At 35.8% G+C, this 23,228-nt stretch overlaps 1 protein-coding gene and 1 long non-coding RNA gene across 3 annotated transcripts in view; one reads left to right on the plus strand and one right to left on the minus strand.

The window, feature by feature from the left end:
* LOC140624684 (uncharacterized) overlaps nucleotides 1-8,407 on the minus strand; it is a 33,591-nt gene extending 25,184 nt beyond the window's left edge. The window contains exon 1 of the long non-coding RNA XR_012024137.1: nucleotides 8,390-8,407. This is a non-coding gene — a long non-coding RNA (uncharacterized lncRNA). The remainder of the gene's footprint in view (nucleotides 1-8,389) is intronic.
* The window catches only part of IQCB1 (IQ motif containing B1), a 66,357-nt gene extending 43,381 nt beyond the window's left edge, over nucleotides 1-22,976 (plus strand). For both annotated transcript variants that reach the window (XM_072811590.1, XM_072811591.1), the window contains exons 11-15: nucleotides 9,636-9,778; nucleotides 12,037-12,185; nucleotides 17,943-18,074; nucleotides 21,390-21,546; nucleotides 22,403-22,976. In XM_072811590.1, the coding sequence (XP_072667691.1) occupies nucleotides 9,636-9,778; nucleotides 12,037-12,185; nucleotides 17,943-18,074; nucleotides 21,390-21,546; nucleotides 22,403-22,632 (811 nt within the window). In that variant the 3' untranslated portion in view covers nucleotides 22,633-22,976. The remainder of the gene's footprint in view (nucleotides 1-9,635; nucleotides 9,779-12,036; nucleotides 12,186-17,942; nucleotides 18,075-21,389; nucleotides 21,547-22,402) is intronic.
* Nucleotides 22,977-23,228: the final 252 nt, after the last annotated feature.

Raw genomic sequence — 23,228 nt, forward strand, 5'->3', positions numbered from 1 at the left:
GTCTTTTCTATTTTTATTTATTTTTTTACTATTGTATTTCTGCTTAGTCTTTATTACTTTTTTCTTCTGTTAACTAAGGGCTTTGTTTTTCTTTTTCTAGTTCTTTTGTATAAGATTAGATTATTTTAGATTTTTCTGTTTTTTGAGGTAGGCCTCTATTGCTCTAAACTTTCCTTTTGGAATTGCTTTTGCTGTATCCCATAGATTTTAGAATGTTGTGTTTCATTTTTATTTGTCTTAATTTTTTATTTCCTCTTTGATTTCTTTGTTGAACCATTGGTTATTTAGTACCATGTTTAACCTCCATGTGTTTGTGTTCTTCAGGTTTTTTTTTTCTTGTAATTGATTTTGAGTTTTATACCATTGTAGTTGGAAAAGATGCTTGATATGTTTCAGTCTTAAATATGTTGAGACTTGTTTTGTGGCCTATCATGTGGTTTATCCTCAAGAATATTCCACGTACAATTGAAAAGAATATGTAGTTTGCTGTTTTGGGATGGAGTGATCTGTATATATATATATATGTTAAATCCATCTGGTCTAATATGTTGTTTAAGTTCACTTTTTCCTTACTGATTTTCTGTCTGGATGATCTATTCTTTGATTTAAGTAGTTTATTAATGTTCTTGCTATTATTGTATTACTGTTATTTTCTCCTTTCATATTTATTAATATTTGCTTTGTAGATTTAAGTGCTTCTACATTGATTGGGTGCTTATATATATTTATAACTGTTTTATTAATATAAACATAAACATATAAATATAAATATTTATTTATAACTGTTTTATTTGCATGGAATATCTTTTTTCCATCCCTTTATTTTCAGCCTATATGTGTCTTAGATCTGAAGTGAGTCTAGTAGGCAGCATGTATATGGGTCTTTTTTAAATCCATTCAGTTGCTCTGTGTCTTTTGTATTGTCCACTTATATTTAAAGTAATTATGACAGGTATGTACTTATTGCCATTTTGTTGGTTTTCTGGTTGTTTTTGTAGTTCTGTTTTTTTCTTCTCTTGCTCTCTCTTCTGTGATTTAATGACTTTCATTAGTGTTATGGTTGGCTTTTTATTTTTTGTGTACCTATCATAGATTTTGGGTTTGTGGTTACCATAAGGTTCATATATAACATTCTAATTATGGTAGACTATATTAAGTTAATAGTCGCTTAAGTTTGAACACATTCTAAAACATTCCCCCATCACCATGTTTTTTGTTTTTGACATATATTGTATTAGGTACAGTTCACTTTACTACTTTTGTCTTTTAACGTTCTTACTAGCTTGATAAATGGTTCATCCATTGTCTTTATATGTTTGCTTTTACCAATGAGATTTTTTTTTTCATAAATTTCTTTCTTCTAGTTATAGCCTTTAGCTACTTAAAGGAGTCCCTTTAATATTTCTTGTAAGTCTGGTTTTAGTGGTGATGAACTCCTTTAACTTTTGTTTGTCTGAGGAACTTTATCTCCTATTCTGATTGGTAATCTTGCTGGGTACTCTTGGGTATAGATTTTTCTTTTTTCTTTTTTTTTTTTTTAATTTTTATTTATTTATGATAGTCACACAGAGAGAGAGAGAGAGAGAGAGAGAGAGGCAGAGACATAGGCAGAGAGAGAAGCAGGCTCCATGCACTGGGAGCCCGACATGGGATTCAGTCCCAGGTCTCCAGGATCATGCCCTGGGCCAAAGGCAGGCGCTAAACCGCTGCGCCACCCAGGGATCCCGGTATAGATTTTTCTATTCAGAACTTGAATATATCATGCAACTTCTAGTCTGCAAAAATTCTGCTAGAAATCAACCTTGAAGGTGTTCCCTTGTTACATAACTAGTTGTTTATCTCTTGCTGCTTTTAAGATGCTCTCTTTTAATTTTTAATATTTTAATTATTGTGTATCTTGATGTAGACTTCCTTGGGTTAATATTGTTTGGAGTTTCTTTGCTTTGTGGACATGGATGTCTGTTTCCTTCCTCAGGTTAGGGAAATTTTCAGCTACTATTTTGTCAAATAAGTTTTCTACCCCTTTCTGGGACTCTACTCATCTGAGACCCCTGATACACATATGTTAGTACATTAGATTTTGTCCTAGAAGTTCTTTATTCTAATTTTTTCAAGTTTTTCATTCTTTTTGCTGTTCAGCTTGAATAATTTCCACTCTACTGTCTTCTAGATTGCTGATTGGCTCCTCTGTGTTGTCTAATCTATTGATTTCCTTCTAGTTTATTTTTCATTTTGTTTATTCTTTAGCTCTGATTTTTTTTTTTAATATTTGTTGAAGTTCTCACTGTGTTCATCTATTCTTCTCCCAAGTTTAGTGAGCATCTTCATAACCATTTCTTTGAACTCTTTATCTGGTAGATTGTTCATCTCCATTTCATGTAGTTCTGAAATTTTTTCTTGTTCTTTCATTTGGACCATATTCCTCTGTCTCCTCATTTTGCCTGACTTTCTATATTTGTTTCTATGTATTAGGTTGATCAATTCCTGGTCTTGAAGAAGTAGCTTTATATAGAAGGTGTCCTGGAGGGCCCAGAAGCACAGTCTTCCTTATGTCACCAGAACCAGGTGCTGTGGGGGTGCTCCCTGTGTGGGCTTCACGCTCTCTCCTTTTATGATTGGGCTGCAACTCTTGTGGGCACACTGGGAGGTGGGGCTATCTACAACTGCCCCTGTCAGCCAATTTGGGTGGGTGCCAGTCCAGGCCAATGCTTTTCACTGAATGCAGTGAGGCAGGAGATGCTTTTAGAAGGTGCTCATTCCAGCCATTGGTACCTGCCAGTTGGTGTGGTGAGTCCATAGGGCAACACTGGAGAGAGACATGTGGTGCTAGCAGAGTAGATAGATAATGTCAGAAATGGAACACACCAGTACTTCTGTTCCTAGAGAAAGTACCTACAGATCCCTGGTCCTCTGGCACACACAGCCTAAAATCATAGGAAATAGTAAATAGTAAATTTCCTATATAGGAAATAGTAAATTTCCTATATATATGGCTAAGGCACTTTTTTAACTGCTGCTTCTGTGCTAGGTCTCAGAGCAAGTAAATTTGTGCATGGGACCTTAAAGAGTAGAATCTTGGTTTCCTATAGCCTTCCTACTGTCTCAGAGTTAAGCCCCCACTGATTTTCAAAGCTGGACATTATGAGCACTTCTTTAGGTGCATGTCCTCAGGGCAGGGTTGCCTGATGGGGTTTTGAACCTCTGTGCCTGTGGTATCTTTCCCCCTGTGGATCACTGCACTAGTAGTATGAATCCGAACTAGATTGCATCTCTGTCCCTTCTACTCTTCCCTGTGTGACTTTTTCTTTATATCTTTCGCTGTGGGATAGCTAATCTTTAGGTTGTTTCCAGAAAGAGTTGCTCTATATTTAGTTGAAGCCTTGTTTATCTGGGGGAAGGAGTGAGTTCAGGATCCTCCTTTCGAACCACTTGCTTCTCCAGCTGTTTCTTTTACTCTTGCTTTCATTCTTATTCTGAAACACATTTCAGTACTCCAGTAACTAGATGTACGTACTTTCAAAGCACAGGACATAATATAAGACAAACATCTGCTGGAACAAATACACAATCCTATTCACCTGATAAGACTTTTTCATGGACCAGGCCTACAGAGAGAGGCAGTGATAGTCAATTATTAACCCTTAAAGTAAAAAATTGCCTTCATATATAATTATGGTAAAAACATGTATGAGTTCATAAAAGTTTTAGTATATTCACCTGAGTTTTGTCAGTAAATATGGAATGGGTAGATACAGTCATTTAGATATAACACAGTTTATCATTTATCTGTTTGAAGTGGACCAAAAAATGAAATCCTGAAGACATGGCCCACTTTTTTATATGACTGACTCATCCAGATTCTTAGAGGCAGTGGAAAGAATAACATATACATACATCCACACAACTACATGACTTAGCTCCTTCCTAGTCATTTACGATGAAATAGAGCCATCTTAGAGGTGATTTTTCAAGCAGCCTTAAACTTAAAGCTAAATTTTCATTCACTGTAGTGAAACTTGCATATTCTAGAAGTCAGTTTTTTAAGAGAACTAAAACTAGTCTTTTAATAACTGCAAATGAATTTCTCAGTTATAAAAATGTTTTAAAATCGTGAACTAGGGATCCCTGGGTGGCGCAGCGGTTTGGCGCCTGCCTTTGGCCCAGGGTGCGATCCTGGAGACCCGGGATCGAATCCCACGTCGGGCTCCCGGTGCATGGAGCCTGCTTCTCCCTCTGCCTGTGTCTCTGCCTCTCTCTCTCTCTCTCTCTCTCTCTCTATCATAAATAAATAAAAATTAAAAAAAAACAAAAAATAAATAAAATAAATAAAATAGTGAACTAAAATTTAGATTTAAGTCATTGATGAAAATCGCCTTTAAAGAAGTTAAAGATAGATTATTAATATTGGCATGAGTTTTGTTTGTTTTTTAAAAAGCATGAATTTTTAAAATTGCCAAATATATGCAAGAGGCTATCTGGGTATTGGGAGAGTTAAACAGACTTGATTTTGTATTTCACCTCAGCAACTTTGGGCTGAATGACCATAGACAAGATGCGCAACCTCTCAGCCCCAAGTTTCCCATCTATTTAATTTATTTTTAAAGATTTTATTTATTTATTCATAAGAGACACAGGGAAAGACAGAGACCTAGGCAGAGGGAGAAGCAAACTACCAAGGGGAAGCCTGATGCGGAACTCAATCCCAGGACCCCGGGTTCATGACCTGAGCCAAAGGCAGATGCTCAACCAGGTGCCCTTCCCATCTATTTAATGGGGATAATTGTTTGTGTCCCTCCTAAGATTATAATAATATAAAGGGTTTGTTTTTTTTTTTAGCATATTACCTCGAACTTAGAAAAAATTATAGTGGGAAAAATGCATATGGTACATTTTTGCCTTTTAGTGTTTTCAGATCCAGTTAGACAAATAGATATGTTAAATAAATAATACTTGTGAGAGGCAGTTAAAATCCATTACAGCATTGCTCAAAGTTTATTGTGGAACCTGCAATGTATTTGTTTAAAAACATTTTTAAAAGGATTTCTGTGGTCAAATAAATTTGGGAAATGATTAATACTTTGAGAGTCACAACGTATATTATTCTCTTCAAAAATCTGAGATGTTCTTGGTATAGCCTTGCCTTCTGTGGTGAACTTAGGTAGAGTATTTATTACTTATGGATTCTACTTGCTATCATTCTCAGCTCTCTGCCCTCTTACATTTAAAGGTACATCTATACCATGGACTCATGGTGATGAATTAATTAATTAATTAATTAATTAATTTTTACTCTCATAGTAGTTGTCAAATCTGCCAGTTTACTTTCTCTTGTAATATTAAAATCTATTTAAAAGTATCCCAGGATTACAGATTTTTGTCCACTTAAAAGTGTATCTAGGGCAGCCGGAGTGGCTCAGTGGTTTAGCGCCACCTTCCTCCCAGGGCGTGATTTTGGAGACCCGGGATCGAGTCCACGTCGGGCTCCCTGCATGGAGCCTGCTTCTCCCTCTGCCTGGGTCTCTGCCTCTCTCTCTCTCATCCCTGTGTATTCTCATGAATAAATAAATAAAATCTTAAAAAAAAAAAAGTGTATCTATAAAATCTAATTAATGTTCCACTATTTTAAAATAGAAATTCCATTGAATAACAAAACCAGTCCAGTTATAAGTATTTCCATTAGAAGAGATTAGCTGTGAAACCAGAATTATTTAAATCTCACATTATGAGACACCTGGGTGGCTCAGTGGTCGAGCATCTGTCTTTGGCTCAGGTCATGACCCTGGGGTTTTGGGATTGAGTCCTGCATCATGCTCGCTGCAGGGAGCCTGTTTCTTCCTCTGCCTATGTCTCTGCTTCTCTCATGAATAAATAATTAAAATCTTTTAAAAAAATCTCACATTGTAATTTGTTTTTTTCCAGTATTTTGAGTTTGAAGTTTTGGGACAGATTGAAGTATAGTTTTAATCTTTGGGTTCTATTTATTTATTACTTTTTAATTTCAAGTTTGCTCAGGCTTCAGCATCTTTTCAAGTTGAAATAGTTTATGCAAATTTTTCTTTTTTTATAACTGGGCTTTCTGCAAAGGTTATTTCTGTCTCTTTGTGGTCAACTTGCTATCTCAGAATAACTTTTCCCTCCTGTGTTTTTTTGTTGGGGGAAGGGACTGCCTACCACTCATAATTATGGGCCCAAATTGATCAGAATTTTTAAATTCCAGCAAGAGGCACTCTTGTGTAGTCACACCTTTAATAATAATGCACTCTCGTGAGGGGGGTTTATTTTTTTATTTTTCATGATGTATAAGATACCATTTGAGCTGCCTTTTTTTTAGACTAATGTATAGTTACATTAGTTTCAGGTATACAACTTAGTGATATGTAGATGGGTCTACACTTATGCTGTGCTACCACAAGCATAACTACTATCTGTCACCATATAATGCTATTACAATACCATTAACTGTATTCCATATTCCATACCTTTCATCCACATTACTTGCTCATGCCATAACTAGAAGCCTGTGCTTCCCACTCCGCTTTACCCATTTTGCCCATCCTCTTACCACTTGGGGGTTTCTTTTTTACTGAATCATCTTTTATGGTCAGAAACGTTATTTTCTATTAGGTGCTCAGCAAAATTTTCAGACACAGCTAACAGCTAACACCAGTTATGTTTGGGAAACCTCCCAACTTACCTACCTTTATCATACTGCTGATACATTTTTAAAAAGATTTTATTTATTCATGAGAGATAGAGGCAGAGACATAGGCAGAGAGAGAAACAGGCTCCATGCAGGGAGCCCGATGTGGGACTCGATCCTAGGACTCTAGGATCATGACCTGAGCCGAAAGCAGATGCTCAACCGCTGAGCCACCCAGGCTTCCCTCATGTTTTGGTGTCTTAATTGTACTTGTTTCACTTTGTAGGGGAAGAAAAATATTTCCCTTTACCTATTTTAGGTTCATTCCCTGGACATCAGACTGACAACAAAAATGGGGGGGGGGGGGGACCATTAACAAGAGAAAAACAATTTATTAACGTGTACAGTGCCCATGATGCAGAAGAAACCTCACATGACCATTAAGTCAAATGAGTAGTTAGAACTTGGGCATATATAGCATCTTAACAAAGAATAATAAATTCATAGCGAAGAGATAGGTAAAAAGAAAAGGATTTTAGACCTCCAAAGTAAGGAAATTCTGGAAAGGTAAATATATTTTGGAATCTAATGAAATATGTGGGTTGTCTAGGTCCATCTTGGCACCAACTTTCCATCTTCTTCATGGCCATAAAACTTCTTTGGGAGGGAGGATTTATTAGTGTTCGTTTGTGAGACGTTTCTGCTTTTAATCCTATGGGGAAGCTCTGGAAAGCTCTTTCTACATTTGTGGATTCTCATTTGCCTCCAGCTCAAAATAATCCTTATGCCAAAATGCATATTCTGCTACCCTTCAACTTCTCCTTGAAATTGAGCTCTGAAGGGCAGAACTATGTTTCTTCTCTGTTTCCCTGAGTTGATGGTACCAAGCAGGCAGCACTCAGATAAATGTTTGTTGAGTTAACGAACTCAACTATTTTGGCAATCAGCTCATATGGGACTCCCCAGTTTCTACTTACTATTCTCTGGCAAAGGAATTCTGAGAGACTTCTGATGTCTTAGTAATATATAGTTGGGCTAGCTCCCTCTTTGATGGTAAAGATTCATGTTGATTAAATGTAACTCATGGAATATACTTATATGAACTATTTTGGGAATATATCTGATCACTCTTCCTTTTCAGAAGTGCACACAGATGCCAGATGGTCAAATGCGTAGTCTTTCTTATAAAGAGACCAGTTAAATGAATATTCTTTTCATTTTTTAGTGATTTAAGAAACTCTCTAACTAGAACTACAGAGTAACTAACTACTAGTAACTAACTAGAATGTTCCTAAGTGGGAGGAAAACGTTCAAATTCAAAATCACATTAATTCTTAATAAATATTTTCAAATATGAAATTAAAGCATGAATCCAGAAACATACATATTTATAATTTATAGTCATTTCAGTCTTTGAACTTTACTTTTCTACTATATTTCTATTTCTTAAATTTTACTTCTAAAAAAAATTTAAAAATTTTACTTCTACCTCCATGTTCCATAGTCCTTTCATTTTTACTGTATTTTATTACTTACAGGCTTTTCTCAGACGCATTTTTCTGACAGATTAAATGCCCTAGCAATACAATTTTAATTATTACTGTTTCTTTTACTAGTAGTAAATTTAAAATAATGATAATGAAATATTAGACATAATCTACCAATGAGGTAATTTAAAAGGAGGTTTTGTTTAGGGCCAGCAGTTGTCTTTTACCTTCCATAAATAGTTAAAGGGTAAAATGTCCTTACCTATATGTTGTAGACAATCTAGAATTTTGCAGGGAGAGTTCTATAAGAATTCTTTGAGAACATAAAGGCCCCTTACATCTTTTCCAACTCTTTGGAAGAGGAAGAGACACTTAGAAACTATTCACCTAGCCCTTATCTTTTTGGTACATGTGCACTTTGAGGTCTTCTCTGCCTTTCAGAATGATAAAGATATTTTGAAACAAGCCTCTGACTCTTGACAAAGTGTAAAGCTAAGAAAACACTTAAATTGTAATTAGTAGCAGTTAAATACTAATAAAATAAACGAAAACCTTACAAAAAATTTTATCAAAATAATTTTGTGAGGTTTTTTGGTTTTAAAAGATTTTTTAAATTGCTTTATGCTTGTTTTTCCTTTTCCAAAAGAACTGAATTAAAAATCATTATAACCATAACTATTTTGAAGTCTACCTGTCTACAAAGCTATAGAGAAGAACCTCATTTGCTGGCAGTTTAATTCTGAAAAAGAATATAAGAGCAAATGCTCTTGAGTGAGATACAAGCAAATCAAGTCTATAGACATGAATAATGTATTCTCTTCTTACCCTTTCTGGTTTCTTTTTCTATGGATATCTGAAAGCATTTTGAGTATGTTCACTATAGACTAATATTTGTGATCTCCTTACATAAGTAATTAAGAAGCAATCAAAACTAGGTAGAATGGCTAAGGAGAAATTTTGGTGAATAAGAAAAGCTAATATACAGATGCCAGTTAAACTATTTGTATCCACATGAAAATTTTCATAATTGATTCTAATAATAATGATTATTAGTCCGTAGTTGAGAAATAGGTGAACATGAAGAAGAAAAAAATCATTCATAATCATTCCATGCAGCAAAAATAAAAATCACTCTTGAAATTTTGTTTTTCAATCCTTTGGGGTTTTTTTTATGTATGTAATACATGTTTATAACATGTTTTGGATGTTTTCTATATCCTGATTTTATTTTCACTTGACATTAGATTTAGGTACTCTCCCAATTTGCTAAATATTTTTTGAAATTTTTATATTTTTATGGTTCATAGAATCCTGTCTAGTGAATGAACCAGTAATTTATTTATCCAATTCCCTATTGTGGGATATACAGTTTGTTTTCAATTTGTTACTGCATATAACAAACTGCATGTATATAATTATTAGTGAGGTTAAACATTTTTTCACATCTTTAAATGGGTATATCATTTATGAAAAAATTGTGTATAAGGTACTTAATGTTTCTATCACAGATCTAAACGAACCAAGATATTACTAAAGCTAAATAAGCAGAAAGAAGAAGAGGACCGCAGATTACAGTTGCAACTTCAAAGACAGAGAGCCATGAGATTGTCCCGAGAATTACGGCTGAGTATGCTCGAAATAGTTCATCCAGGTAGGTGGCGATGTCAGTTTTATAAGTGTCTTTTAATGAACCAGATTTCCTGCTACCTGATGATTTTTTCTTTTAATTTGTACCTTTTTCTTGTTTCTCCTTTCTCAGGTAAACCTTTCTCAGTTAAATCTCGAGTTCTCATTCATTTGGGGAATATAAATAATAGTGAAAGGGAAAATAAGGGAAGGGAGAAGAAATGGGTGGGAAATATCAGAAAGGGAGACAGAACGTAAAGACTGCTAACTCTGGGAAACGAACTAGGGGTGGTAGAAGGGGAGGAGGGCGGGGGGTGGGAGTGAATGGGTGACGGGCACTGGGTGTTATTCTGTATGTTAGTAAATTGAACACCAATAAAAAAAAAAAAAAAGGAAAAAAAAATCTCGAGTCAGAAAAAAAAGTCACTTTTTTTTTTATTAAAGCCTATTAGTTGATGATGAGTGATCTCTCCACAAGTTTTCTTATCTTTCAAATAAATTAGTGAAACATAAAAAGATGTGCTTAAAGTTAGCTTTCAGAAACAATCCCCTTGATTTTACGTAAGGAGTTAGAATACTGCTACATTCTGGAATCAGAACTTTACTCATATCGCAGTATAAACCTTGTGACATCTTGCCATTTTTGTTTGCTTTTGTTTTTGTTTATGTATTTTTGTTTATTGAAGTTCAATTTGCCAACATATAGTGCTCATCCTGTCAGGTGCCCCCCTCAGTGCCCATCACCCAGTCACTCTATCCCCCCTAGCCTGGCTCCCCTTCCACTACCCCTTGTTCATTTCCCAGGAAAATGTTAGGAGTTTCTCATGTTTTGTCACTTTCTCTAATTTTTCCCACTCATTTTCCCTATAATCCCTTTCACTATTTCTTATATTCCCCATATGAGTGAAACCATATAATGATTGTCCTTCTCCGATTGACTTCACTCAGCATAATATCCTCCAGTTCCATCACATCTTGACATTTTTTACACACTAAGCTGAAATTAATATTATAGTATGGGAATCTGAATGGTTTCAAGATTTTTTTTTTGTTCTTCCTCTTCCCTTCCTACCACTTATTCCCAGTATTCTTTGCTAACCTCTTATTTTTCCTTTTTCCTTAAATATAGATGTTTCCCAGGTTTCCATCTTCACTTCTTATTCTCATGTTGCTCTTCCTGTGGTATCCTATCCATAATTATAGCTTCAACTACTGAGTGCTTAGCACACTCAAATCTTGTTTGCATCTTCATCTTCTCAAGCTCTAAACCAGCACTTCCTTTTTTTTAAAAAAAAATAAAGATTTTATTTATTTATTTGAGAGAGAGAGAAAGTGAACGCAAGTAGGGGTGAGGGGTAAAGGAAGAGGGAGAAGCAGACTCTCTTCCTAGCAGGGAGCCCTGCATGGAGCTCAATCCCAGGACCCTGGAAGCACAATCTGAACCGAAGGCAGATGCTTAACCGACTAAACCACCCAAGTGCCCCTAAACCAGCACTTCCTAATAGAACTTTTTACAAATGAAATGTTCTTTATCAGCACTGTTGAATATAGTTCCTACTGGTTAGACATGGCCATTGAGTACTTGAAACGTGGCTAGTGCACACAAGCACATGAATTTTTAACCTTATTTAAAGTAACCATTTGCGGTTGGACAGCACAACTCTGTAGCCAGCTCCCTGTTGGATACCTTTAGTTAGATATCTACAGGCATCCCAAAAACTGGTTATTATCTCCCCCCTCGCTCTACCCATTTCCCCTCCCTGAATACCATCTCAGGTAATAGCACCAGCAGTGTACTCAATTTCCCATTTGTGAGACATCCTAGAGTTCTTTCTTTCTCTCACATATAGCACCTCCCAGAAGGTAAAAAGAGAGTCACCTGTAGTCATCTGTAGACTTAAGAGAAATTTGGAAGTACACAGAGTAGTTAACATACATGCATTTTGCCTTTTCCCTCTGATGGTATGGATTGAATTCCTAGCCACATACTTGTATTCTTTTTTCTAAATATTCTTGCTCCTGGATTTTTAACCCTTTTTCATTCCTCTGCCACAAAAAGTATATGAATCTTTTCCCTAAAGAACATGCATAATCTGAGAAAATTTTTGGACTTTTTTTCCGGCTATGTTAGAATCATTGTAAAATAATAAAATTGGGGAAATTAATGAACAATATTTAAAGAAACAAAAAAACTGTAGGAGTGTTGTTATCATTATCCTGATTCCAGAAATTGAGAAAGCATAGCAGTTGAGTATGTTGTAATAGTGTCTGTCATCTTTTTAGGTCAGGTGGAAAAATATAATCGGGAAATAGAAGAGAAATCAGCCTTGATTATCCAGAAACACTGGAGAGGGTACAGGGAAAGGAAAAATTTTCGCCAACAGAGGCCATCTCTCACGGAATATAAAGCAGCTGTCATACTTCAAAGAGCAGTGAGTCTAACGTAGCAAAAAGACTACTGGATTAGGAGGCAAAAACATGAATTCAAAGCTGACTTTGTATATACCTGCTGTAAACTATTGGTCTAGTCACTTAGGTTTTCTGAGTCTTAGTTTCTATAAAATAAGAACCTCTTTACCATTGGACAAACTGATTTAGACACTCAGTCCTTACTACTTACATAGAACTTTGTACACCATTTATCATACTGCAGTTATTTGTTAATTTTTCTTTCTTTCCTTGGCTGTGACTTCCTCAGAGGTAAAGAACTAAGTCTTATCTATTGTTGTCAGCTCTCAGTATGTGCTTGATGTATGAATGGATATTTACCCTACCCTTTTCACTCAGCTGTTATGTGAATAGAGATGACCCAATTTATGGGAAGGTATTTTGTGAATTGCAAAGCCTGTACTAGTTCAGCCCATCATAGTTTATTTTTTTAATGTACATAAAATGTATCGGATATAACTGGATCAATATAATTCTTGAATTATAGAATCACTTTCTTAAATGATAATATTCCTCAGATTTAGTAATATTTTATTGCCTTGGAAAAGCATGGCACACAAGGCTATTTATTTCATTTAATGACCAATTTTCCTAACATCTGTTATTCAGTTATACCTGTTAACTTTCATTTTAGGATATCAGGTCCTATAGCATTTTATAGTTCTTTATTGCTGAAGTTTGGGTTAATTTCAGTTTTTCACAGCGATAGATTTTGTATAGTTTCTTTCTTAATTCTCTGTGATTACGTTTTACAAAGATTATTTAAAACTAAAAAAATAGGATAGAGTAAGTATTACAGAAATAGGAAGGTATTTATCTGCTGCATCCTTCTTCCTCAGACTTTTCTGGTGATGTCAAGGTCTATCTGCAACAAATAATCCTATACCTTCACCAAACCACACCTACATCTCTGTTTCACCCTCTGTTAAACAGGCCCATCTAAGAACCCATGGATATTGGTATTAGACATACTTCTTTTAGAGGAACCTTTGGGTCCTTTCTAATACCTTTACCTCATGCCTACTTCCTTTTTAAAACTCTTCTCTATCAAAGAATCAACTGGGCCCTTATTAAATTGAATTACTGCCTTGCCTATTTAGATGAGCCCAAAATTTTATAAAAGGGTCCTACACTCTAAAGTGAGATACCCCAGTTTGTCCACCATTCCTTAGAGAAAGAAGCATAGAGGTCCTTATTGGAGAATATCTGAGGTCTATGAATGCAAAGTTGGTTTGGCTTTCACACTTTTCTTTGGCATAAGAGGAAAAAGATTAGTCACATCTGCTTCATATCTCCCCCACCCAAAAGGAATATGGATCTCCATGGTAAGAATAAAAAAGGATGGGTTAGGTCATGTTTTTAGTGTTTGCAACTCATTACTAAAAATAATGGTGAAGTCAAAGCAAAGCTAGCCAAAAAATAGATGAGAAGAGGATTCCTTTCAAAGAGGAAAAAGAATGAAAAATTATGAAGTATAGAGAGGGAAGAAAAATGAAAGTAGTTGAGAAAATTCAAATAGGGCAATCAGTGATCAGTAAATGATGCATTTTGCTACATTTTGAAGTATCTTTTTCTTTTTTTTTTTTTTTTTTTTTTTTTGAAGTATCTTTTTCTAAGACATACTATAGACTTGTATATATACTGGGTCCAATACAATACCTACTAACCATATGTGACTACCTCAGTACTTGACAGATAGCTAGTTGAAATTGAAATGTGCTGTAAGTGTAAATTGCCCCCATATTTTGAAAACTTAGTATGAGAGTGTAAAATATAAAATACTTCATTAATAATTTTTACAGTGAATACATGTGGAAGTGCCAATAATTTACATATATTGAGTTCTAATATGTTTAATAACTTAGTATATACAATATATTAATTTCACCAATTTTTTTCTTTTTTTATATGGCTACTAGAAAATTTAAAATTACAGGGGATCCCTGGGTGGCTCAGCGGTTTGGTGCCAGCCTTTGGCCCAGGGCGCGATCCTGGGGTCTCGGGATCGAGTCCCACGTCAGGCTCTTGGCATGGAGCCTGCTTCTCCCTCTGCCTCTCTCTATGTCTATCATGAATAAATAAATAAAATCTTTTAAAAAAATAAAGAAAGAAAGAAAGAAGAAAGAAAGAAAGAAAGAAAGAAAGAAAGAAAGAAAGAAAGAAAGAAAGAAAGAAAGAAAGAAAATTTAAAATTACATATATGACTTCTATTATATTTCTGTTAGTGCAGCAACTGATCTTAGTAAGAAAGAAAAAGGAATACTTCACTAGTTTCACTGAAAGTAGTAGGAGTATCATTTCATTGAACTTGTCCCTTAGAAGGAACTGGTTTTTAGTGTTTTGGGCAGGAAAAGGCCAGAACTGGAAGAAAGACCAAAACCGTTATTTACCTTTCTCCCTCCCTTATTTTGTGCAAAAGCAAAGGCATTCTCATGTAGCTAGAAATTGAAAAACCCTGTGTAAAACTGCTAATTTCAAATTATACACGTTTAACATAGGCAACTTGGACTTCTCCGTAGTGGCATAGTGTTGAAATTAAATTTGAAGAGTTCACTGCATTTTCCCTTTTAATTCCTCAGGATTTTCTTCTCTTGCTTTCTTATCTCTTAGGCTAAGAAGGAAGATGCTGGTTGCTGGTGTCTGGTCTTTAGGGCCAGAATGAGGGTAATTTTTGCCACTTGATTATAGCAGAAAAGTATTACAGCACTATTATACATATCCATTACAGACTGACCACAAAAACACTTAGTAAAACAAACCATTAGCAGTTGAGAAAATAAAAAACAAGGAGAGAAATATAATTTCAGAGAGTCCTGAAATGACAAAGAATGAAGAAATGGTCAAGGTGGCCTTTTTTGATCTAGGAACAGAGATTCTTCTGTTCTGGTACCTTAATTCTAAGGTTCCCAGCATAACATGTTAAGCCTAGAGTGGTACTAAAAGCAGGAGGTAGAGGAGAGAGAAGGAGAGGCAAAGAAGAATCATCAAGTAAAGGAAAGAATCCAAGGAAAGGAGAGGGTCTCTCAACAGGAGGCTGTAAGCACAGTTGAAGGCTCCAATAACATACTAAAACAGAGATATTACAGAAATTTTATATACTGAGTGAGAAGACCTCCAGCCCTTTTTTTTTTTTCTCCCCTTAGGTTCCAGTGTGCTGTCAGCCAGGCTTATCTCTTAAAAAGAGTAGATGGAGAATATTTTCTTCAGGAAATCTGAGAAAAGTTACAAGTATACTCACAATGGTATACTTCAAAGAAACAGCTCATTTCGGTCTTTCTGTATTGAAGTATGGTGGTTAAGCCCTACCTACCTATCCAGAATTTCTAAACACCTTCTTAGGGCTCACTCTTAAAAATAGCTCAAAATGTCATTGGGTATCTGAGAAAAGCTGAGGCCAAAATAAACACAATAAAAGTACTTGATGGAAATAGAGGCATTGCACGGATAAGAAAACTTTTTAAAAATCTATTATTTCCTCAGAGCTAAGAGAGGATAATGCATGAAACAAAACCGAGATGCTATATAAAAGGGAACAAATAGAATCAAAATCAGCAGAAGAAAAAATAAAAGACAAAAGGGCTAGGGAAAAGTTTGGGAAATCTATAGAGCAGGGAAAAAACAAAAAGATAACCAGTCCAAGAGGTCAAACATTCAAACATTTGAAAGAAAGAACAGAACAAAACCTGGTAGCTAAAATGTATTAGATTAAGGCTGTTATATATTTGAGGGAAAATGATTTCCACCCACACCATCAATTTAAGGTAAGGGTAGACTAAAGACATTTTCATGCATCACAAAGTCTTTTTTTTTTTTTAAGATTTTATTTATTTATTCTTCATAGAGACAGAGAGAGAGAGAGGCAGAGACACAGGCAGAGGGAGAAGCAGGCTCCATGCAGAGAGCCCGACGTGGGACTCGATCCAGGTTCTCCAGGATCACGCCCGGGGCTGCAGGCGGCGCTAAACCGCTGCGCCACCGGGGCTGCCCACAAAGTCTTTAAAACAAAGAAGTTACCCAAGAAAAAAGACAATGTAGAATATAGGAAAATGAAAAGAAAGATGAAAAGGAGTCACCAAGATGATGGTGAATGGAGATACCAGGCATAGAGAGTAGTCAGTTTAGGTTGGAGTGGGTCAGAAAGCTCCAGAATAAATATATGTCCAGCAAAATAAATTTGACAGAATGTCTGATATGTTTTAATGTATTAAGCATTAAGACAGAGTTTAGATACATAATCAGTGATAAGTATGTAGAAAAGTAAGCACAGGAAAACACTAATTCTAGAGAAAATTTTAAAATGTGCAAAAAAGGGAAAGTAAATTATATACTATGTGGATCAAAATTGAATGACCTTGATGTAGTCATAATTATGTAAACATTGGGCATTGATGTAACTAAATTTATCATAATATTGGATGTTTAGGGATATGGAAAGTATGTGGGAGAGCAAGCAGTGAAAGAGACCTAAGCTAAATCCTTATCTTCCATACAAGAAAGTCCATAGATAATACCTATACCTGAAAACTGACAGAAAAGTAGATGGACATAAACATCAAAAGAAAAACCTGAAAGTGTTAAAGTTGTTATCTTTGAGAGAAGGGGCAGAGAACTGCAGGGGGTTTTTTTTGGGTGGGTGGTGAGTAAGAATTCATATAAAACTGACATTTTAAACAATAGATTGTTACATCAACGAGTTTTCTCCTGGAAAGCACTAAATAGTAAAATATTTTATTTATACTTTGTGAGCCATGCAGTCTGTTTTAAGTATTCATCTCTACAATTGTAGCACAAAGGAAGCTGTAGTCAAAACACAAGCATGAAATGTTAATATGTTATTTGTAGCCACTGAATTTGGAATTTCATAATTTTCTCGTCACAGTATATTCCTTTTTGAACTTTTTAACCATACAAAAGTACAAAACCGTTCTGAACTCTTAAGCCATACAAAAACAAGCAGCAGGCTGAATTTGGTATGGGGGCCATAATTTGCCAACCTTTCCCTTAAAGCAATGTGAAATATAACTTTGATGAAAATAAAAACTACAAGGAAGAGTGAAAAAAAAATTGGGCAGAATAATTTCAAATTTTCTCCAAATCTTGCCTGTTCAAGACTTCTAGATTTACTGGGAGTTCTTTCTGAAGGACACAAGGAAGAACATTCAGAAAGTACTTTCATTATTTGGCCCATACTTTACAATTTTACAATATTTTCTCATTTACCGAGTTTTTTTTTTTATATACTGTCCCTTTACCAAGTTTTTTCTTATATACTGTCCCTTTTGTCCTCACATTTTTGTAGTCTAAGTAGAATTGGGGTTTGTGTTTTCTATAGACACAGAACCCATCTTGTGGAGATCAAGTGACTTGCCCAAAATCAGACACAGTCTATAAGTGACTAGTATTGAGACAAGAACTTATTTCCAGTTTTTTCCTCCTAATTGCTTACTATACTATGCCCCAAGTCAGAATTTATAAGGGACTAGAACTAAGAACTCACTTCCTATTTTTTCCTCTCTTTTGCTTACATACAGATAATACATGAATATATACTTGTAAAATATTAAAACACAACAAAAGAATATCATTAAAAAGTCATTGTCCTCCCTCACTTTAGTCACAATCCCATCCCTCTCCCCATGCATACTCAGTTAACAACTGTTATAATGTTGTTACCATATGTTGTAGAATAAAATAATTCTGTTAGTCAGGAATGAAAAATCACAAATCTTTTTTTGCCCCAGACTCTTAAATTCCTAGCAAAGTGCCGTAAGAAAAAGAAACTATTTGCTCCTTGGCGAGGACTTCAAGATCTCACCGATGCACGGAGAGTTGAATTAAAGCAACAAGTGGATGACTATCTCAGAAGACATCCGGTATGCAGGCTTCTGTGCCATATTAGTGTTACATTTTTTCAGTGCATGATATTCACCAATAAAACATTGTATTGTATGTATTTGTGCATTTACTATTGGTATAAGGTAATACGGTGGCTTTACCATAGAGTTAAGGGATTTGGGGCCTTTTAATTATATGGGCCATAGTATAGTCAGTAGGGAAGGAGACTGCTTCAAATTGATTATTTCCTATAGTATATCAGTAAGACATGGTCATTGCCATTTCTAATGTCAGGTTGACAGAAAAAAGTTCTGACTTCTACTTCTAGCCAAAATGGAGTAACAGAGACTGAATTTACTTCCCATCTGAAAAAATGGTTTTCAAGACCATGGACATTAGACAGTGAAGGTTAGTAATTCCTGAGAGGCAAGATGGAGTAAAAGGGACTGGATTTACTTCCTTCCTGAAACCACTGGGAAACAAAAAAGATAAAATACATGAAACAGTGGTTTTCAAGACCATGGACATCAAACAAAGAAGGTTATAATTATTGAGAGGGAACAAAGTGGGCGCTAGCTTATTGCCCTGAGAGAGTTTCTAGGTCACAGCACAAGGAGGAGGAAAGAGGAGGAGCTCTTTGGAATCCCCATGCTGAGGAGCTGAAACTGAGAGTCTACAGAGAACAAGGCAGCTAGATTTCATAGGACAGAGTACAGAGCAAAAAGATAGACAAAGAGCACATCAGATATCTGCAGAATATTACCCCTTGAGTATATTTCAGGAATCTGATTAGCATGTGTATGTAAGGAAACTACCCAGGGCCAAGGAAACAGTCATCTTCAAAGAGAGAACAGTGCCTGATACTCAACACTGGCGCAAGAATAGTACATACTCCCATCAAATAGACCGGAAAAGCTTAATTCACAGGACATCAGAAAGAATGATTAGGAGTCTTGCCTTAGTAGTAGAAAGTAAATAGTGTAGACTGATGCATTCTGCTAGACAAGTCATAAAAGCAGGAGCCAAAAAGATCAAAAGTTTTTTAATGTAATTTAACCACATCTCAGAAAAAAAAAAACCTCAAGATTTTTAGAAATACCAATATATATATATCCAGCATTCAACAAAGTACAAGTTACAATGTCTGGCATCCAATCAGAGTAACAGGCATATACAGAGGTAAGAAGACATGACTCATAATGAGGAGGATATGTAATCCAACCAGTTTAGAGATTACACAGATGTTAGACTTAGCAGAGAAGGACATTGTGGGTGGCTCAGCAGTTCAGTGCCTGTCTTCAGCCCAGGGCGTGATCCTGGGGTCCAGGATCAAGTCCCACATTGGGCTCCCTGCATGGAGCCTGCTTCTCCTTCCGCCTGTGTCTCTGCCTCTCTCTCTCTCTCTCTCCATCTCTCTCATGAATAAATAAACAAAAATCTTAAAAAAAAAAAAAAGAGAGAAGGACATTGTTCATACATTCATATTTTTAAAGGGATGTGTTGGGACAAATGGGTGGCTCAGTTGGTTAAGTGGCTGCCTTCAGCTCAAATCATGATCCCAGGGTCCTGGGATCAAGCCCCCCCCATCGGGCTCCCTGCTCAGGGCCTGCTCCTCCCTCTCCCTCTGCCACTCCCCCATATTTATAAATTAGAGTATGCTGAGTATCTGCTATGAGTGGAATCATGCAGTATTTATCCATTTGTGACTGACTTATTTCATTTAGTCCAATGTCTTTAAGGTTCATCCACATCATAGCTTTTTCATTTTTTAAAGAATTTTTTAAGGTTGAATAATATTCCATTATAAGTATATACCCCATTTTGTTTATCCATTCAGCTATTGATGGACACTTGGATTGCTTCCACCTTTTGGCTATTGTGAATAGTGTTGCCTTGAACATGTATATACAAATATCTATTCATATCACTGCTCTAAATTTTGGGGGGCATATGCCCAGGAGCAGAATAGCTAAATCTTACGGTAATTTTATTTCTGTTTTTTTGAGAAACCTCCGTACTATTTTCCAATGCACTGATCCATTTTACTTTCCCACTGGCAGTGCATAGGGGTTCCAGTTTCTCCATATCCTCGCCTATTGTTACTTTCACATCCTAAGGAGTATGAGGTGGTATATCATTGTGAATGGATTTGGATTTCCCTAATGATTACTGATTTTGAGCATCTTTTATTGGCCATTGGAATATCTTCTTTTTTAATTTAAATTCAGTTTAGTTAACAATGTCCATTCAAGTTCTTTGCCCATTTTTTAATCAGGTTGTTTGGTTTTTTTTTTTTGGGGGGGGCGGTATTGAGCTTTAGGAGTTATCTATATGTTCTGGATATTAATATTTTATCAGGTATGTGATTCACAAATATTTTCTCCTATTCTGTGTGTTACCTTTTTACTCAGTTTATAGTATCCTTTGCTGCGCAGAAATTAAAAATTTCTGGATGGAAGTTCAACTTGTCTATTTTACCTTTTGTTATAACTATCTTCAGTGTTATATTTGGGAAATGGCCAGACCTAATGTCATGAAGCTTTCCCTCTATCTTTTCTTCTAAGAGTTTTATAGTTTTATCTCTTACATTGAGGTCTTTGATTTCTCTTTCTCTCTCTCTCTTTCCTTTTTTAATGCATTATGTATGATTTTGATGCATGCTCTTGTTTAAAAAAGAAGTAGTGCCTTAGTCATATTCTAGTGCTGCTGTTTAAGATTCTGTGACTGAAAAGTATGGTGGTAGCTGGAGAGGGACTGCATCCCAGACCAGAGCCAGGAACTGGAATATTTGAGAAGTTGTGATAATCAAAAGCTTTATCAGCTTCAGAGTTAAGATTTTCTGATACTTCTCTGAACTAATTGTCTTCAAAGTAATTGCATAGCCAAAGGAATATGGTCCTTTAGATTTTGTACCTTAATCTGTGAAACCAGAAGCAATTCTAACATTATGGTTTAAATAAGTTTAGGACCGAGGACAGGTCCTAAACTTATTTAAGTTTAGGGTGATGGAGTCTGTCAGGTGGGGTCTGGAACAAGAGGTTTCCTTGTTACTCCTGTTCCAGGCCAGTATTTTTACCAAACCATTTGTAGTTTTCCCTGTGGTCTCTCAATCTTAACTCTTCTCTCAGAATTCCACAGGAGCACACCAGAAAGAAACTACCCCCTGAATTTTTATCTGAAGCTGCTTTTAAAAGGCTATTTAATGCTTGCACAAGAGAACAAGCTAGATGAGATTCAACTGATAGGATGAGAGGCAGCTAAACATGCTGAAACCTCTTCTAAGTGGTTGAGCAAAACATGGGTGTGGGTGTATGTGTATCTCCTGTAATAATATTTCTGTTCTTTCTTCCCAGAGCTCTCAAATGTCAGATATGACTAGCAGAGAGCTCCATTCCCAAGCTCAAGAACAACTGCAACACTACCTTATGGGCAGGGCCCTAGAAGAGAGAGCCCAGCAGCACAGGGAGGCTCTGATGGCTCAGATCAGCACCAACATTGAACAGTTAATGAGTATGTGCTTGTTCCATTTTTGTTTCCTAAAATGAACACCCTATGCAAGATTTTGTGACATCTAAAATCTTCAGAAGGAAAATACCACTTAATGGTTTAGACTGTCTCTTGTCCTGAGAAATTTCTAGATCCAGAACATGCCAGCCCGTGATCTTTTCAAATACAAATCCCATAAGCTCCTTTTTGGCTGCTCTTCCGAGCCTTGCTATCCTTCAGAGGTATCAACTCAGACAGTAGTTACTAATTATAAAGGTGCTGAGCCCTACTAGCTAGGTTCTTTTGTGTAATCTCAAAAGCTTTTGATCATATTTTAGGAGTTGGTGATGACCGTAGTTACAATGCCATTTTATAATTTTTAATGAAGTGCTTTCACAAAAGGTAATTCATCTGCTCACAGGGACATTTAGTGAGAGATCTCATCCATGAAGCCACAGTGTTTGAATCCACCTGTGAAACACTTTTAATATATATGGAGCAGAGAAGGCCAGAGTTCTCTATTTAGTGCCATTACTTTCGAATTTTGTATTTTTTAATAGATAGAGGGGTGTAATTGAGCCTCTCATATATAGGATGGGGTTCTACTATATTTAAAGAATTCATGTTTTTTAAATCATCTTTAAAAAGCTACATCTTTTTTTTTTTATTCTTTTAAACACAGTGGGGGGTGGGCAGTTGCTATCAGCCACACCTACAACTTGTGAATAGTCATATACCATCTATAGCTAGCAATGGTGAAGATTCAGAGTTGGAACCCTGTCCCTGCTTTATAGCAGAGTTCCAACTCTATAGTTTCCAAGTTCCTACTTGTTTGGTACAGAACTCTTCTACTCACCTATTTATTTTCTGTTTATTACAGAGGCACCGAGTCTGAAGGAGGCAGAAGGGAAAGAACCTGAACTCTTCCTAAGTAGATCCAGGCCTGTGGCAGCTAAGGCCAAGCAGGCCCATCTTACTGCCCTGAAGCATATACAGGCACCTTGGTGGAAGAAGCTTGGGGAAGAAGCAGGAGATGAGATTGATGTTCCAAAGGATGAGTTTAGTTTAGAATTAGGAACTTTATTCATTGGTGGAACCAAACCCCCTTAGGAAGCTATCCAGAGAAATGACACAAATCCTTTATTTTAGATTATTTTGGTTCTGCCTCTGGCATGCTAGTAGACTAGAGCTATCTTTTACTCATGGCTTTCCAGAGATTCCTCTCCAAATAAGATTTTCAGGCAGTAAGCAAAGAGTTGTCTTCCCACTTTTTGCAGTTCTATTTTCCTTTTTCCACACGACCATCCATGGCCACACATACAAATTAAGAATGTGGCTTTTATGTGGAACTAACCTCAGCACGACATTCTGTTTATGTGAAATTTTCTGTTGTTTTGCTGTTTTCCTACCAAAGGTGTCTTCTAAATAAATATTTTCAACATTATTCTCAAAAACTTGTCAAGATTACTTCAACTTTTCACATTTATTATTTAATTTCATATTTCTCTAATATAAGAAGGGTGCTCTTGGACTTTATTAAGGTGAGAGAACAAATGGTCATTTGAAGGGTACTTCACTCTTTTCTACCAAACATTTGTTGAATTCATTTTCTATCTTATTTCTAAAAGAACTACTTTTTTAAAAATCCTAGGATTCAGCACAGGAAAAAATTCTTTCAGATAAAATTCTGTTTTAACTATGAGAAT

The sequence above is a fragment of the Canis lupus genome, chromosome 35 (genome assembly GCF_048164855.1).
Source record: "Canis lupus baileyi chromosome 35, mCanLup2.hap1, whole genome shotgun sequence".
Taxonomy (NCBI): Eukaryota; Metazoa; Chordata; class Mammalia; order Carnivora; family Canidae; genus Canis; species Canis lupus.